Raw genomic sequence first — 19,299 nt, forward strand, 5'->3', positions numbered from 1 at the left:
TGCTTGACAGAAGTTGATCATTTGATTGACTTCTCTTGAAGGGACATGTTTATCTTTATCAGCAACTACAGTCAATCAGCTGCAGCCGCTGATCTGTGTATTTTGACAACAGCGCATGACTCTGTCACATTACAATGTCCTCGCAGGGGTTTCCTCCATCTACCTCATTTATGTGAATCGAGAAATCGGTTACTTTTTTTTTTTTTTGGTCAGTCAGCTGGCTGAACAGGAAAAAGGAATTAAGTGTGCAAGACCAGCTTTAGCTGATGCCTCCTGTGATATCTGATATGGATATCTCAGGAGGCTGTGAGAGCAGTGTGATGTCTAGGGCCAGCCATACATGGTGCGAATTTCTTTCCTGCAACCACAGGCACAATTCCCCCATCAACACAGACAGTGCTGACAGGGGAATCAGCAATTGTCTTCCCTACCGGTACAAGAGAGTGATTATCGTTAGCGGCTATAGCAGCCGCTTACGATAATCAGAAGCAAAACCGGAAGGTTGTTTGTACCCAAGTTGGTCGATCGATCAACTTGGTACAATCAGCCTGCCCATTATGGTTCGAATCTCGGCCGGTTCCTGCTAAACCGGCTGAGATTCGAACCGTGTATGGCCAGCCTAGGCGAGAATGGTGACAGTGGATGAGGTGGACCCTAAATCAAAAAAAAGTAAATAAACATAGGAAAAAAAGCATCACTTTTGTAGATTAACAAGGGGAGAGGAACACAATGGAGCAAATATGTATACTGGAGTGAAAAACTGGAGTTAAGTTCCTGCAATATCACAAAATACAGCAACAGTCATTTTCTAAAAAAAAAAAAAAAAATGTACCTTTATTTACTAAAAATCAGTCCCCCCCCCAGCTACAGTTCAGTGACTTTGCCTAGGCTGCAATATATGTTATCAGTCTGTGGAGGCAAGAGAGAAAACATTTCCTCCGTCTCTTCTCCAAATGTGAATTGACTGCAACATTGTAACTACATACAAAAGGTGGGAGGCCGCAGTAGAGGGCTTATCTGTGTCAGACAATAAATAACAGTAACAGTATTTTCAATATGATGGACAACCTCACTGGCCAATAGAGAGACTGAAGGAGAAAGCCAAGAGTAGTTTTAATAAGATGGGCAACCTCACTGGTCAATAGAGAGATTTAAAATGCTGAAGGAGAAAGCCAAGAGTATTTTTAATAAGATGGACAATCTTCACTGGTCAATAAATAGGCTCAGTAATTTATCAATATAACAATAGGTCGGATATGAAACCACCTTGGTGGCCTTACCAATAAATACTCTATTATTGAAGTCAATTATTCACTGTTATATGAAACTTATGTACAATTGTTAATATGATTGTACCAATGTTATTTTCAAACATTAATAAAAGCTTTTTGTTTAAAAATAAATAAATAAATAAATAAATAGATTCAAAATGATAAAGGAGGAAGCAAAGAGTATTTTTAATATGATGGTCAACCTCACCGGCAAATAGAGAGATTCAAAATGCTGAAGGAGAAAGCCAAGAGTATTTTTAATATAATGGACAATCTCACTGGTCAATAAATAGGCCCAGGAAGCTGAAGGAAAAAGCTAAAAAGTATTTTTAATATGATAAGAAACCTCAATGACCAATAAAGAGGCCCAGGAGGCTGAAGAAAAAAGCCAATAGTATTTTTAGTGTGATACACATCCAAAATGAGTAAATATCGAGGCTCAGGAGGCTGAAACAGAAATCCAAGAGTATTTTTTACTATGATGGGCAATCTCCCTGGCCAATAGAGAGACTCAGAAGACTGAAAGAGAAAGCCAAGAGTATTTTTAAAATTATGGGTGATAGACAATCAGTATGTTCTGAGCCCCTGCCCTGAAATAAGTATGCATATCAGGAGTCCTTCACTTACTGCCTACATTTTATTGGTCAGTTCCTTAGAGAGCGTTGACCTTGAAACTGCCAGGCAACAAGCATTTCCAGAGGAAGGTCAGCAATGGCAGACCACCCCCCCCGTTGACCTTGAAACTGCCAGGCAACAAGCATTTCCAGAGGAAGGTCAGCAATGGCAGACCACCCCCCACCCCCGTTTCTCTCCTTTCGCTGAGTTTTGAGTGAACATTATCTCTTTATTTTCAGAAAAGCTGATTTCTTACTTCAAGCATCTCTCTACCAACAGCTCTGCTGAAACAACAAGATTATAGTTTTTACAGCACCCATACCAGCTACATTATCATATCATAAAACAATTTTATGGAAATAAATACTGAAATTCTGAGAGCACTAGAACCTGATATTCTTATTCACACACTCATATAAACTCTTCTCATAAAGCCCAGAGTTGTTTTTATAGGTGGAAGAAATCATTTCTTTTTAATAAATGTCAATGCTCGCCGTGTTTTGTTGTTTCTTTTTTATTAATGTTGCAGGATAAGACGCAGAAAAATTCTTATTTTCTGCTCCTTCCATGCTAATGTAATATTTATCTTCTCTTTACTGTCAGCCCTATTAAGTTTTGCTCTAATGCTCTGGGACAAATGGGCAATAAATTTATTGATTTGGCTTAGGTGTGTATGTCATTGTTGCCGCTGTACTAAGGTTTTTCAGCGCAATGTTATTATTGTAGTGTAGCTGAATGGTTTCCTAATCTACAACATCAAACTTAAGTCTCGGAGGAGCAGATCAAGCTAAATGTTTGGATCAGGAGGATATCTTCAGTAATAAGTAAAGCACTGGATTTAACTCAGTGTCAGATAAAAGGGGGTCATTTATAATGGAGAACAGTTATAGCTATGCGTTCTCTGTTATACATCGTTGTACTATGCAAACGTATGCCGCAGTGTGTAGCCAGTGAAGCCCCACAGAGTACTCGCTGCTCTAAAGAGCAGAGGGGTCTTCCTAATTTGAGGAAATGTGGTCATGTGACCTTTCCTCCTGGCTCATTTTAATGCACTCTGTCAGCTTCAGAGCCCCAAAGCTGGCATAGCAGAGAACATTTGTAAAGCATATCACTGCTTTAAAAAAATGTGTGTATTTTTTTATGCAGTGTGGCCAGACCACTGCTTTTGAAATGAGCCCCATAGTGCCTTTGCAGCATGTGCTATGACAGAAGGGTCCAAGAGGAAAGATCGTCTATTGAGGAAGAACAGTGATGCCCTGTACACACGATCGGACATTCCGACAACAAAATCCATGGATTTTTTCTGACGGATGTTGGCTCAAACTTGCCTTGCATACACACGGTCATACAAATCTTGTCGGAAACTCCGAACGTCAAGAACGTGGTGACGTACAACACGTAGGACAAGCCGAGAAAAATTAAGTTCAATAGTCAGTGCGGCTCTTCTGCTTGATTCCGAGCATGCGTCGGAATTGTGTACACACGATCGGAATTTACGACAATGGATTTTGTTATCGGAAAATTTGAGATCCAGATCTCAAATTTTGTGTGACGGAAATTCAGATGGAAAATGTCCGATGGAGCCTACACACGGTCGGAATTTCCGACAACAAGCTCCCATTGAACATTTTCCGTTGGAAAATCCGACCGTGTGTACGGGGCATGAGGCTCATGACGGACCAAAAAATTTGAAGCCACAACCCTTTCTGCTTCACCCAGCCAAAAACGCTTTTTAACAAGGCATGTGCAGTGTATACTCCTGATCCATTCCCAGTATCTATACAAAGATGCCAAAAAGTAAGCCAGTTGCCGGGGGGATGCAAATCTTGTGCACATGTGCAGGAGTTACATTATCAATGGCTACTCAATGGCCAAAGAGGAGGGGCACAAACCTGGAAAATGAGGAGGTGAAGATAACTACTGCAATGTGTAGGCAGGTGCAGTCTGTATTGCCCACTGTAGGTGGCTCTTGACCAAAGCAGCAATGCAGAAGGGGAATGAAGTTGTGAGGAACTTGGTTCCTCTGTGATTTCCTGTGGTCACCAGGGAAACAGCTGTCCGATAGGACGCTAGTGCCCCTCCTGGCCTCTGTGGCCATCTTGGGCGAGGGCAGAGAATAGTTTGCCCCTGTCTCCCTGATTTGGTGCGCATTGTGCAAATGGCTAGTGTAGGGATAGTGTTTAGCATCAGGAAGAGGTTTCAGAGGTTCCAGAGAAGGAGGGAAAGTGCAGAGACTATGCTGTCTCCTCGCAGGAAGCCTCCCCTTTGGATGTGGACCGGCCAGACTGCATTCCCGTACCTCATTGCAGATGCTGTAGGCATCATTTAAAATTACAGATAGCTGTTACTGTTCATAAGTGACTCTGGACAGCTATGCCTACCCGCCGGGCCTAGTTTTATTAAGTTGGTACTTTCTACAATATATTGCTCTTGTCTATCTCAGGCTCTTTGTTCTCACTGCTCACCACACCACGCTGCACCTTGTTCACAAGCGGATGGAGCAGGAGGGACAGCATGGGACTGTTTTCAAATGTCAGCATTGAGAAAAACAGCAGGCCTACAATTGTACTTTAAAGATATTCATTGCACAATTTTATATACATATATTAAATGTATTTAATACTTTAAAAAATAGTTTTTTATAAAATTTTAAGTGTATTTTTTTATATAGAACATTTAGACACCTCTAATTTTTGTTTCAGTAAATATTATTCATTTCAAAAGGCAAGGTATAGCAACAGTAGAGCCCATACAGGTCAACATACATTGGCAACATAAAAACAATAGGATGGAGAATAAAGAACATAAAATTGTCAAAAACTTGCACAAGAAGTGTCATAGAATAAAAAGGGTGATATAATGTAAACAACCATGTTGTTCCTCCAGCAAGAAGAAATGGGGACCAACAGAGAAAAAAAAGGGGCAGGGGGGAAGAGGAACAAGGTATTCCCTAAACGGATTCAGGCCCAAAAGTGGGAATATGAAACTATAAATGACTTGGACTAGAAGAGTACAGAAAAGGAAGGCCATAGGCCAGGGTTCACACACAAACCATTTTTCATTAACTAATAGTGTATTCATTACACTCCTTAATTTCTAGCTAACTCTAGGCTTCTTTTAGGCCTTAGAAATCACCACTTTAATTTAAAAGACACAAAGAGCAACACAGCTTCAAATCCATGATACAGAGAAATTAGCCTATAGTGAGTCTACAGTCAGGCTGGAAGTTGCATGAACTGGAATGTGCTGGAGGAGGTAATTAAACAAGGACTTTGAAGATCTTCATTGTGATTTTATACAAAAGCATGAATAGAGCTAGATTATACTCCCCCCAGCCCTTACCTGCATCACGAGTAATGAGGCAGAACACTAAAGCACATAGAGGTGGTGAATAGTGCAACGCTTCTTACTGGGATATCAAGACTTTTATTGTATCCTCTAAAAGATAGCTGCTTCTTTATTAAAGGGAAACCAGTCTTATATATGTATACTGTATATACAGAACCTTGAAAAAGCATTCATACCCCCTCGAAATTTCCACATTTTGTCATGTTACATCCAAAAACGTTAATGTATTTTATTGGGATTTTATGTGATAAACCAACACAAAGTGGCACATAATTGTAAAGTAGAAGGAAAATTATAAATGGTTTTCAAATTTTTTTACAAATAAATATCTGAAAAGTGTGGCATGCATTTGTATTCAGCCCCCTTTACTCTGATATCCGTAACTAAAATCTGGTGGAACCAATTGCCTTCAGAAGTCACCTAATTAGTAAATAGGGTCCACCTGTGTGTAATTTAATCTCAGTATAAATACAGTTGTTCTGTGAAAGTGGTTGTAAACCCTTAGGCTGGGTTCACACTGGTCCGACAAACGCTCCGACATTGAGAGCTCATGTCGCATGACGTGTGAAATTTAATGTTTCCCTATGGGAGCCGTCCTAACTGGTCCGACACAAGTCGTTCCGACTTTAGAAATGCTCCTTGTACTACTTTGGTCCGACTTTGATCCTACTTCAGCCTATTGACTATCATTGAAGTCGGATCAAAGTCGGATTGCCGTCTTGTATGATCCGACTTCGGCACGCGACTTGTGCTCAGATGTTCTTGAGGGGGAACTCCGCGCCAAATTTTAAATAAAAAAACGGCATGGGTTCCCCCTCCAGGAGCATACCAGGCCCTTGGGTCTGGTATGGACCTTGAGGGGAACCCCCTACGCTGAAAAAACGGCGTGGGGGGTCGCCCCCAATCCATACCAGACCCTTATCCGAGCACGCAGCCCGGCCGGACAGGAATGGGGGTGGGGACGAGCGAGCGCCCCCCCCCCTCCTGAACCGTACCAGGCCGCATGCCCTCAACATGGGGGGTTGGTGCCTTGGGGGAGGGGGCGCGCTGCGGCCCCCCCACCCCAAAGCACCTTGTCCCCATGTTGATGAGGACAAGGGCCTCTTCCCGACAACCCTGGCCGTTGGTTGTCGGGGTCTGCGGGCGGAGGGCTTATCGGAATCCAGGAGCCCCCTTTAATAAGGGGGCCCCCAGATCCCGGCCCCCCACCCTATGTGAATGAGTATGGGGTACATGGTACCCCTACCCATTCACCTAGGGAAGTGTCAATAAAAAAAAAAACCACAGTACACAGGTTTCAAAATTAATTTATTGGGCAGCTCCGGTATCTTCTTCCGACTTCTCCCGGTGTTCCGCCTCTTCTCCCGGGCCCCGCCGCTATCTTCTTCCAGCTCTATTGCCAGCGAGGGGCCCGGTCTGCTGCCGCTGTCTTGTCGCCGCTGTCTCGCCGCTTCTTCTCTTCATCTCTTCTTCCGATGTTGACACGACGCTCTCCCCGGCTGGAATGCTCTCTGTGCGCTCTGCTCTGACTTATATAGGCGGTGACCCCGCCCCCTTATGCCGTCACAGTCCCTGGGCATGCTGGGACTGTGACGGCATAAGGGGACGTGGTCATCGGGTGATGACCACGCCCCCTATTAAAGGGGGCTCCTGGATTCCGATAAGCCCTCCGCCCGCAGACCCCGACAAACAACGGCCAGGGTTGTCGGAAGAGGCCCTTGTCCTCATCAACATGGGGACAAGGTGCTTTGGGGTGGGGGGCCGCAGCGCGCCCCCTCCCCCAAGGCACCAACCCCCCCATGTTGAGGGCATGCGGCCTGGTACGGTTCAGGAGGGGGGGGGGCTGCTGCTCGTCCCCACCCCCATTCCTGTCCGGGCGGGCTGCGTGCTCGGATAAGGGTCTGGTATGGATTGGGGGCGACCCCCCACGCCGTTTTTTCGGCGTAGGGGGTTCCCCTCAAGGTCCATACCAGACCCAAGGGCCTGGTATGCTCCTGGAGGGGGAACCCATGCCGGTTTTCTATTTAAAATTTGGCGCAGAGTTCCCCCTAAAGATTCATACCAAACACAGTGCCGGGCATTGGCGGGGATCCAAGTCGGATCCCCGTTCATTGAAAGTCGGACACATGCCGGCTTCATGTCGTAGGACAAAGTCGGATCCAAAGTAGGACGGCTGTCGTGTCGCACCAGTGTGAACCCAGCCATAGGCTACTTTCACACTGAGGCAGGCGGGCGGGCATGGGGGGTAAAGCGCCGCTATTTTTATTTATTTATCTATTTTTAGCAGTGCTTTACCGTAGTTTTAGCGGCGCTATTCGGCTGCTATGGGGGCGCTTTTAACCCGCGCTAGCAGCTGAAAAAGGGTTAAAACTGCCCGCAGCGGCGATTTGGCGGCGCTGCCCCATTGATTTCAATGTTCAGGGGCGCTTTAGGAGCGGTGTATACACCGCTCCTACAGCGCTGCAAAGATGCTGCTTGCAGAACTTTTTTTACCGTCCTGCAAGCGCACCTCTCCAGTGTGAAAGCACTCGGGCTCTCACACTGGAGAGACAGGAGAGTCTCTTTACAGGTGCTATGCAGGCGCTATTTTTAGTGCTGTAGCACCTGTAAAGCTCTTCAGTGTGAAAGTGGTCTTACAGACCACTTTTTACTACAGGTAAGCCTATAATAAGGCTTACCTGTAGCTTCCCCGGATATCTCCTAAACCTAAACAATTTAGGAGGTATCCCCTGTATCAGCATGTGTCGACGTCATCGGCACATGCGCACTGAAGCAACGGCACGTTCCTGCCGTTGCTTCAGCTAGTGTGCCGTTACCGGTGGCTCCTGCGCGACAGAGCACTGTTCAATCCATCACCTGGAAATGGAGAGTATGGCACAACTGCAAACCTACCAAGACATGGCCGTCCACCTAAACTGACATGCCCATGGTAACTTCTGGAGGAGCTGCAGAAATCCACAGCTCAGGTGGGAGAATTTGTCCACAGGACAACTATTAGTCGTGCACTCCACAAATCTGGCCTTTATGGAAGAGAGGCAAGAAGAAAGGCATTGTTTGTAAGAAGCCATGTGGGGGACACAGCTAACATGTGAAGAAGGTGCTCTGGTCAGACGAGACCAAAATTTAACTTTTTGGCCTAAAAGCAAAAGCTATGTGTGATGGAAAACTAACACTGCACATCACCCTGAACACACCATCCCCTCCCTGAAACATGGTGGTGGCAGCATCATGCTGTGGGAATACTTTTCTTCAGTAGGGACAGAGAAGCTGGTCAGATGGAAGATGAATGGAACCAAATACAGGGCAAACTCAGAAGAAAACATGTTACAGTCTGCAAAAGACTTGAGACTGGGGTGGGAGCTTACCTTCCAGCAGGACAACAACCCTAAACATACAGCCAGAGCTACAATGTAATGGTTTTGATCAAAGCATATTCATGTGTTAGAATGGCCCAGTCAAAGTCCAGACCTAAATCCAATTGAGAATCTGTGGAGCTTGACATAGATAAAGAGCTTGACAGAGCTTGAGCTATTTTGCAAAGAAGAACTGGCAAAAATGTCACTCTCTAGATGTGCGAAACCGATAGAGACATACCCAAAAAGACTTGCAGCTGTAATTGCAGCGAAAGGTGGTTCTACAAAGTATTGACTCGGGGGGCTGAATAATGCACCTCACACTTTTCAGATATTTATTTGTAAAAAATTTTGAAAACCATTTATCATTCATTTCCCTTCCACTTCACAATTATGTGCCACTTTGCGTTGGTCTATCACATAAAATCCCAAAAAAATACATTTACATTTTTGGTTGTAACATGACAAAATGTGGAAAATTTCAAGGGGTACGAATACTTTTTCAAGGCACTATATTTATCAATTATAACATTTAAAATAAATGATTATATACTGTATATACCGTATGTATTTCTGCATATGCAGGTTCGGCGAAGGTATATCTAAAGCCAATTTGATTGTTATATAGTTGGAAATGAATTAATACCCTGTAATGTTTTATGGTCTGTGTCTGTTTGCAGAGACTTTCTTTCATTTCTTGTCTTGCAGACCTCTCAGAAAGCAAAATAAGTCTCTCCAAAGTGAGGGAAATTCCCACTTAGATAGTTGTCATCAGAACAGGAGTTCCCATTGAAAGATTTCTGTATGGTCTAGATACATGTTGCTGCATATTGGGTATTATAGTCTGATACCTTTAGCTGCATCTGGTTGTTGGAGCTCAATGACTCTACTTAGGCAGCTCATATGACACCCAGGGCTGAGAACTATGAAGAAAAGAATTATGATAGTGCCAGTTGATGATCTTTTAAAATTCACAAACAGGATGACAATGGATTAAACAAGCCATGCATTTTGGGAAATAAGAACAATTCCCCTTTATCAGCGTCTTAGTTCTGTGTTTCAAGCAAAAGGCATCTACTGGCAAGAAAGTCAGTGTTAGTGAACAAGTCAATGGTGGAAAAAAAGCTTCAGGTGGGTGAATGAGAAAACAGCCCCTGCATGCATCAATTGGTTCCGACCAGTAACGATTAAGCACATTTCTGTGTGAAACGCATCTACTGTTGTCGGTCCTTTATATGAGCTGTGATGTCGGTTTTATCTATTTGCTGTAGATTGCAATAAACAGGTTTTATCTGCTACATCGTTAAAGTGCAGCCAGCCTTCTTTGTTCAAGAGAGTCAGTGTTGTCACCCTAAGACAGGAAGTATGGTAGAACTACACAACATCTTCACCTCTCCTGTTGTCCACAACATAGGGGTTGTTCTGTAGTATACAGAACTGAGCTGGGCAGGGTTGAAAATATTGTTCAAGATCACATTGCTGGGTGTACAGTAGACCAGACAGTACTGGATTTCTGGCAAGATCAATAAGTATTTTTTTGCACTTATCGAACAGGTATAACACATTGCTTTCAGTAATATATTTAACAGGTCCCAAAAAGGAAATAATTGAAGTGGTTGTAAAGGCTGAAGGTTTTTTACCTTCATGCATTCTATAAATCAAGGTAAAAAACCTTCCGTGTGCTGTTCCCCCCACAGTCCCCCCTAATACTCACCTGAGCCCCCTCTCGATCCAGTGATGTGCATGAGAGCCTTGGCTGTCCCAGGATTCCCTCTTCTAATTGCCATTGGCTCCCACTGCTGTCCATCACAGTCAGTGGGCCAATGAGGAAGGGGGTAAGGGTGCCAGCCGCGATTCTATGTGTGGATGCATAGAGCAAGGATCGGGAGTGAGCACCAGTGCCCCTTGCAGCTTGCTATTGGGGACACTGGTCATGGGGGAGGAGCCAGGAGCGCCGGCGGAGGACCCGAGAAAAGGAAGATTGGGGCTGCTCTGTGCAAAACCACTGCACAGGGCAGGTAAGTATGACATTTTTTTTTTTTTTTTAAAGCCGAACCTTTAATATCACTTTAAGAGAACGTAATTGTTAGGGTTTACATTACACTTTAATTACAGCTGCATAACGTTATAAAGGCTGCATTTATGTCTCCAGATTCAGAAAGGCCCTGTCATTCTACATTTAGCAACCTGATTTTTGGAAGTGCAACTGAAAACTTTTTGTGCCCTGGTTTAAGTCCAGCTCCTATTTCTGCAGGTGTCCTCTGCAGGGATTAAAAAGAGATTAATGACGCTTTCCTTATAAACCGGTCCAGGCTCCTCACTGAACAGTAACATCTATTAAACAAAAAAAGGCCTTTGAGAAAAGGAAGATGATGAAATGGCTTTTAATATGGAAAAAACGGTCCGTGGAGCGGGACGAAAAACATGTTTTTTCGATGTATTAGGACTCGGAGGAGATGCTGTCATCAGCTTGGTGCTCTTATTTCCTCGGGTTACCAATAAAGCCGTTTTCCTGCTGCCATGCAGGATATCGTGTCTGTGGACAGAGACTGCAATGGCTTAACCATATGACAAGGAGCTTTATAGAAGTCTGCAGGATACTTACTATAGGATGTGAACACTGAGCTACTAATTCAGGAGAAGACCAGGAGCTCTCCAGCAGCTGCTGAGCTGATGGCTGTCATTGGAGGCTTTATTTGTATAAATGGTCTTTTTTAAAAGGGCGGACCATTATTTCTCGGTGCTGACAGCTTGGCTCCAATATTTTTGGTGCAGAGCTGTCAGCACATCTGTGAGTATTTGCAGGCTCCTTACACAGGTGAGTATCAAGAACAAGGGGTTAGTTCAGTGTTGGGTCTTAATTTTGGAACTACAGTACACTAGGTTGGTGTTAAGGGCAGGGATTATGGTTAAGCAGTGTCAGGACAGGATACTGTGATACCCAAGGTAAAGATGCCAAAATGCAAGTCCCCAGGGAGCTGAGACAGATGCAGCTTGCATAACTGTGCTTATATTGACTGGGCCAGAGCAGAAATTACAGCCCTAAGATTACCATGTTTTGGTACATGGCAGCGGTTCTCAACCCCTGTTCTCAGGATCCACTAACAGGCCAGGTTTGCAAGATAATTGAAATACATCACGGGTGAAAAATTCTGCTGCTCAGGGATTGCTGTATTCTAGTATGCATCCCCATACTTAATATCTGGCCTGTTAGTGGGTCCTGAGGACTGGAGTTGAGAACCACTGGTCCATGGGAAACTGAACAGGATAAGGGGAGTGTGTCGATTTAGGCTCAAATGTTGTCAATTTAGAGTCCATTCAAACTTGTGCGACTTGTTATGCAACTTTGGATATCAAAGTCACATGACAAGCCGTTCCTCATGTTTTCCAATGATAACCATTCATATATGTGCGACTTAAAGCTGCAGCAACATCAAAGTAGTTTATGTACTACTTTGGTCCAACTTTCATGCAACTTGAGGGCCATAGACTTCAATGTTAACCCTCAAAAGTTGTATGAGAGTCATACCTGAATGTTATACAATGCAACAATTGTGCAACAGTTTTCCATTATCACTGGTCAAAGCCAAAGTTGTATCCAAGTTGCACCCATCCAAAGTTACACCAAAGTTGCACTCCAAAGTCAGAGCAACTTTGGAGTCGTACAAGTGGGAATAGAGCATTAGTCATAATAAGCATGGGGAACCAGAATTTCATTGGCATCATGATAACCAAAATATAGTCTTCCATCTGGGAACTATCTAACTAGGTATCTTATAATTCATTCTACGTGAAATTTTATTCTGTGGTTTGTCTCTTTTAAGGCACTTAATTAATTTTTCTGTCAGAAAGCATTTTTAATGTAGCGCTACAAAACAAATAAATGCAAATTACATATGAACAGCACGCAAAAAAAATAAAAATACTAGAGAAAAAGGCAACAAAGGACTTAACAAAATATAATATGGTTAACAATTGTATTTATGTAATGTTATAAAGGATATGTTACCCCAACATTTCATATGCCTGATATGTGTCTGTTGTATCATGTATCTGTGTTAAAAATTTTCCTGTTCTCTTAATATTGCTTCTTTTGTGTAACATACCTGGTGATCCTGCCAGTCCCCCTGCTTTCCTATTTCAAACTGACCACGCAAGGCATAGAAGCACATCCTTACCAGTGTGGTCAGTATGGTCTCCAATGGTCAGACACACAGCCATTTACTGGCAAGATCAGTGTGCTACTGTTTCTCCACCCACACCCCTCTAAGCCCCTTTGCAGCTGAAAGCAGAGATAATGTGATTACTTATAAAAAATTTAAAAAAAGAAGGTATTTATAATTTTTTTATATCTATACACAAATGTTTTGCCTTCCAATTCTATTTTAAACTGAATGGGTTTTTTTAGGGTAAGGGTCGACATATATTTTAAGTTTAGGACACACATTTTTGGGTACCTACCATGCAAAAATTAAAGTGGAGGTTCGCTAAAAAAAAATATTAAAAGCCAGCAGCTATAAATACTGCAGCTGCTGACTTTTAATACATGGACACTTACCTGTCCAGGGAGCCCGCGATGTCGGCAGCCGAAGCCGATCCGTCCTTCGGCTCTCGGCTGCTGCCACCGCCATCCTTGGTAAGGGAATAAGGAAGTGAAGCCGTGCGGCTTCACTTTCTGGTTCCCTACTGCGCATGCGCGAGTTGCGCTGCGTGTCCTCTCTGGTCCCTGCTGTGTTCTGTGTCTCACAGAACACAGCTGTGGAGGAGAGCGTAGGCGTCGGAAGTGGCGTAGGTCACCGCAAGCTCCACGGTGATCTATGCCAGGAAGTGGGAGCAAATACCTGTATTAGATTAGACAGGTATCTGCTCCCTCCTCCCCCCTGAAAGGTGCCAAATGTGACACCGGAGGGGGGGAGGACTCCAAAAAGTGGAAGTTCCATTTTTGGTGGAACTCCACTTTAATGAAGAGTAGGAGATTGGCTCTCCCATTGTAATCAATGGGGCCCCACTGTCCTTGTGAAAGCTGTCCTCTGCACTTTATGTAGAAGCTTCTGAGTAAGTGCAGGGACAGCTGTCAGTTAGGAGCTATTTTTATGCAGTTAATTCATTTATAAGTATTTTTTCAAATACATTTTTGGGCCATTTATTGCAGTGCACATGTTTTTTATTTTTCACTCCAAAGAGGTAGAGGGAGCGGGCTTATCGAGCCTGCTTTGATGTGAGGGGCATCTGTGGCCTTGACGGATCTTTTTCTCCTCCCCAACAGGGGGGTTTCTCTTGGCAACGCTTTTCCCTAGTACTTGGAGGACTGGCTTCGGCTGGCCCCTAAAGATTGGGGTACATCTGGTTTCAGCCAAGTGGATCAGAGTACCTCAGGAGTCAGGGATTAAGGCCCTTCTTTTTCGGAGGTTGGATCACTAGTAGCCTTTTGAACTTTTTTGTGTGCTGTGACATCATGGTTCACGTTTTTTGTTCACAGGGGTTATGACAAAGATGGACAGCACCACAATGCTTCAAAAAACATATGGGCAGCACAATGCTATTGATTACACTGTGAAAGCCGATCTGCCATTGTAAACAGTCCGTAGGGCTGATCTGAATTGACAGATCGGTTATACAGAATGCAGAAGACACCACAGAGCAGAAGCAGGAGAGGCTTCATTCCCAGCTGTGCCCTCTCCACCATACTGCCCCAAGCAGGTGCCTCTCTTACCTCTGGGTTATGGTTTTAGGGTGGAGGTTAAATTAGACATGTGAGTTGTGCATGCAGGCAATGCAACCGATTCACCTAGCTGCAGCCCTCCCCAGTAGCACACACTTATTTTACTCTCACTACATTGCTGCTCAGTGGCTGGGAGGTAAAAGAAATAAAATAAAAATAAGATGACGCAAGAACCAACACGGCAGAGTCTCTTACTTAAATAAATAAGTCCAATGTAATGTACAGAGTGGGGGGGGGGGGGGATGATCAATGTAAATGAATAGTCAATGTGAATATACACCATCGGCAGCAACCCTGAGAGAAGAAGCAAGCCTCTGGAAAACACGAGGGAAAAAAACATGGCGCACCTTGCTTTTTCCCTCAGGTTAAAGAAATAGCCTGGGGCTTGGTAATTAGATGTTCATACAATCTGATTGGTAGCTATAGGTTACTACACATCATCATTGATCTTTCCCCTTCCTTGCTGAATAGGCCTGCATACCTGCCATGATGTCTCCAAAAGGTCAGCCTCCCTGATTTAATACTTGAACAGTCACACAGAGAACGTGTCAATAAGTCATGAACGATTAACTATGTCAGAGGGAAGGAGAGACGTTACCTGTTGTGTCACATGTCTTTTTTTCCCTTGATGCATTTTGCTGAGGTGTGATGTGTCTATATACTATATGTGGCTTGTTGTGCTCCTCTTCATAGTCCTTCTCATTCTCCAACTGTAGAGGCTCCACAAAATAGTCCCCATCCTGAGACTTGAATGTGCCGAGCTGACAATGAGAAATAGAAGCATTATAAGTAAAACATCCACTGCACTTTAATTTATATAACAAACTGATTCCAGGTCAATCTATGAATTGCTAGTGCTCAATAAAACAATAGAGCTATGTTCATCCCCTGATCTGGCCAACAATGATTGGAAAGTGATTGTAGGTGTATGGTGTAGCCATGATTGGGACAGCCCCCCACCCCAACCAGAATCAAAGAATCAAACAGCAGCCTCCTATCATTTGACCATCTGCTGTACAACCACTATAAGGCTAAGTATAAGACTCCAGTGCTGATAGTTTCATGACCAACAAAGTAATTTGGCATTTTTAAATAGTGTTAAGGGTTAAAGGAATGCTTGAGTCAACTCATACATCAACATTTTGCATGTGACCTCCATTGTGTTCAATGGATCCATCATTCACTCAGGCATTCATCATGTGCTGCTGGATGGCACACCACCAAATTCTTGTGGTGAAATGTGTCAAGGTTTCTGTCTCTGGATCTGTTGAGATTATTTATTTTTAGAAATACATTTTCAAAGAGCATTGCTACTGAAGTGTGGATCATGGATCATTTTTCAAAACAAAATGGCACCAGAAATCCTGCTTGAATACAAGGGACTTTTTATTGCATCCTCAGTTTAAATCAGCATCACGTGTCCAAGCTTACATATTTCAGGCTATATATATATATATATATATATATACACAGTATCTCACAAAAGTGAGTACACCCCTCATATTTTTGTAAATATTTTATTCTATCTTTTCATGCGACAACACTGAAGAAATGACACTTTGCTACAATGTAAAGTAGTGAGTGTACAGCTTGTATAACAGTGTAAATTTGCTGTCCCCTCAAAATAACTCAACACACAGTCATTAATGTTTAAACTGCTGGCAACAAAACTGAGTACACCCATATATATATATTATATATATATTGTACAGTGCACCAATTAGGCATAACTTTATGACCACCCACCTAATATTGAGTAGGTCCCCCTTTTGCCATCAAAACAGCCCTGACCTTTTTGAGGCTTGGACACCACTAGACCTAGGTATGTTGTGGTATTTGGTACCAGGCCATCAGTAGAAGATCCTTTAAGTCCTGTAGGTTGTAGAGTGGGGGTCTTCATGGATAAGATTTGTTTTTCTAGCACATCCCACAGATGCTCATTGGATTGAGATCTGGAGAATTTGGAGCTCAAGTCAACACCTCCAACTCTTTCAAACCATTCTTGAACCATTTTTGCCGTGTGGCAGGGTGCATTGTCCTGCTGCAAGAGTCCACTGCCATCAGGGAGTACCATTTCCATGAAGAGGTATACTTGGCCACTGGCCAGCAAGTTTAGGCAGCAAATTTAGGTAGCTGGCCAAGTAACACTCACATGAATGTCAGGACCAACACCCACATGAATGTCAGGACCCAAGGTTTCCCAACACAACATTGCCCAAAGCATCTCACTGCTTCTGCTGGCTTGCCTTTTTCCCATACTGCATCCTGGTGCCATCTCTTCCCCAGGTAAACAACACACAAGCACCCGGCTATCCATATTATGTAAAAGAAAACCATTGCTCAGTGATTCAGTTCTGATGCTCACATGCCCATCGTAGGCCATTTTGGTGGTGCACACGAGTCAGCATGGGCACCCTAAGCAGTTTGTGACTACGTAGCTCCATATACAACAAACTACGATGCTCATTTTTTCTGATTTCAACACATCAGCTTCAGGGACAGCATGTTTACTTGCTGCCTAATATATCCCACCAACTTTCAGATGCCATTGTAACTAGATATTTAATGTTATTCACTTTACCTGTTAGTGGTCTTAAAGTTATGGCTGATTGGTGCATGTTGTTGATTTAGAAAAAAAAGGTTCAGTCAAGATGGGACTTTGATCTGAAAGAGCTTAAGTAGTATTAAACCTAACTTAATCTCCAACCCTAGCCATCACCCTACCCCTAGCCAATTATCAAGCAATAGCACTCTCACATGGGTTTTATGAAGTCTATAGCATTGTGTAAGCTATGACCTAAGTGACTTGTGACTTCTCCAGCAGCTGAACGGATCCGAGAAGAAATGTATCTTTCTCCTTCAATCCCATGCGTAATGGGAAGGAAAGGGTCATCACTCTGATCAGAATTCTACTGCTTTGCGAAGTGCTGACATGAAGAAACAGAAAGGCAATGCAACTGGCTAACCTTAATGAGAGTTCTGTTTTGCCCTCATTGTCCAGTCACAGGCTGGGATGGATCTTGAACCAGGGTGCATTAATGAGCTGCCGTAAAGTCGGCAGAAAGGTCCAGGATCTGGCTTTGCTGTCTGATAGGGTGTCTGGATCACAAGACTGGCTGAACCTAATTACACTTCTATCAGGTGGTACAACAGTCCCCATAGATGTAATCCAGCCTCATGGAGTTTAGTTGACTCCTATAATAACTACTCTGTAAAAGGAAGATGAGCCTTGGTCCAGTACTGTGATCTCCCCAGGGGCTTACCATGGGGCATCCATTGTTATTTGTTCCTCCTCTCCCCAGTTGCTGGGAACCAATACATGACTGGACAGAAGTGTCCTCAGAATAGGTAAGAATAAACGTTTTTCTTCTACAGGGTAGTTAGTATAGGTGCTAGAAGGGGTGGAACCGTTTTATGCACAGTTAGTTCTAGCCCAGACTTTTCCTTTAAAGTAGAATTATAGGCAAAACATTTTTTTCCATTTTGGATAAAGTAAAGGAGGGTTATAACTCGTCAGTTTTTTTTTTTTTTTTTTGCCATCTGGATCCCATTGGGGATATTTATCTTCACTTGCTATTCCAATACCCAAAACAGTAAGTGAGAGGAAATCCCTGCAAATTAAGGGACTCCCTTGGGGCCCTCCAGGTCACCAGAACTAGTGTCCCCATTGGAAGATTTCCCCTCAATTACTTTTCTAGGGTCAACCCAAAATTTGGAATTTTATTGTGATTTTTTTTTGCTTTCACGTTTATTGATAATGGTAAACAGGAAAAATAGAAGGTGAATCTCCCTATTAGGGAGGGGCCCAGAGCAATGTTCTAATACCTTTCCACTCTATCCAAATTTTTTTTTTAAGTTTTGCTTTTAGTTAAAGTGGAGCTCCAGGCTCCCCCCCCAAAAAAAATTTAAAGCCATCAGCTAAAAAATACTATAGCTTCTGACTTTTAGTATAAGGACACTTACCTGCCCTTGGATCCAGCAATGTCCTCACCTACTTCAATCGGCTTCAGGCGCACGCATCGGCATCAGAAGTAAGGGAAACAGGAGCCTTGTGGCTTCACAGCCGGTGACCTACTGCGCATGCACAAGTCATGCTGTGCCTTGTGCATGGTCCCGTAGTCTTGTAGGACCTGTGATGTGTCCCAGAAGACTGCGGGGGAAGGAGGGGGGCCAAGCTTCCAGCTCAGTTCGCCACAGCGATCTGAGCTGGAAGTAAGATCAGGTACCTGTCAAAATCAGGATACCCCCCCCCCCTACCAAAAAGTGCCAAATGTAGAAGTGGAGGGGGGGGTTGCAAAAATGCATATCTCCCCCTTTTGGGTGGAGCTCCACTTTAACACTTACAGGTTTTGCCCCCCCCCCGGCGTGTGAATGAGCAGTGGAAGGAGAAGCAGCAGATTTGTTTCCCTGTCACTCTGCTCTTTCCTCCTATCAGTATGTTCTTCATTAGCACGTGAACACTGCAGCACATTCCAGTCTGAGCTCTCCTTACAGGGAAAGAAAGACACTGACACCAGGACAGGTTCAGGTATTCAGCTTTCATTAGGAAAAATAAATATAAAAATGTATCAGTGAATACAGCGCTGCATTCATTTGCTCCTTTTATATCTTCCTGTAGTTCACCTCTAAAACAGCCCCTACTGTATTACTACCTAATTTTTTCCAAGTACAGACCTTATTTCTGAGCAGCTGGAGCTTGTAAAAAAATATATGCAAGCTTCTAACCGTACCCTTTTTATTAAACACAGAGCCAGGAGATGTTTATTTTTTATGTCTCTTCTCTTTACTGAGTAAATTGTCTTTTACACACTTGCTCTCAAGTAGCAAAGTCAGAACGTGTTTGCAGCTTTTTTGAGTATAAAATGTTTGATGGCATGGAAACTCAGAGCAATAAATTATAAGGGCCTGAACTAAAGCGAGAACTAATGCTGAGAACGTCTGTTTATACTTATACTTGTCTATTTATACGTATCGTCATTGTTATAATAAT

General features: G+C 43.4%; 1 protein-coding gene across 2 annotated transcripts in view; it reads right to left on the bottom strand.

The window, feature by feature from the left end:
- ADAMTS9 (ADAM metallopeptidase with thrombospondin type 1 motif 9) overlaps positions 1-19,299 on the bottom strand; it is a 366,908-nt gene that overhangs the window by 293,892 nt on the left and 53,717 nt on the right. For both annotated transcript variants that reach the window (XM_073592184.1, XM_073592185.1), the window contains exon 3: positions 14,908-15,070. In XM_073592184.1, coding sequence (XP_073448285.1) covers positions 14,908-15,070 — 163 coding nt within the window. The remainder of the gene's footprint in view (positions 1-14,907; positions 15,071-19,299) is intronic.

Source organism: Aquarana catesbeiana, linkage group LG07, assembly GCF_042186555.1.
Source record: "Aquarana catesbeiana isolate 2022-GZ linkage group LG07, ASM4218655v1, whole genome shotgun sequence".
NCBI lineage: Eukaryota > Metazoa > Chordata > Amphibia > Anura > Ranidae > Aquarana > Aquarana catesbeiana.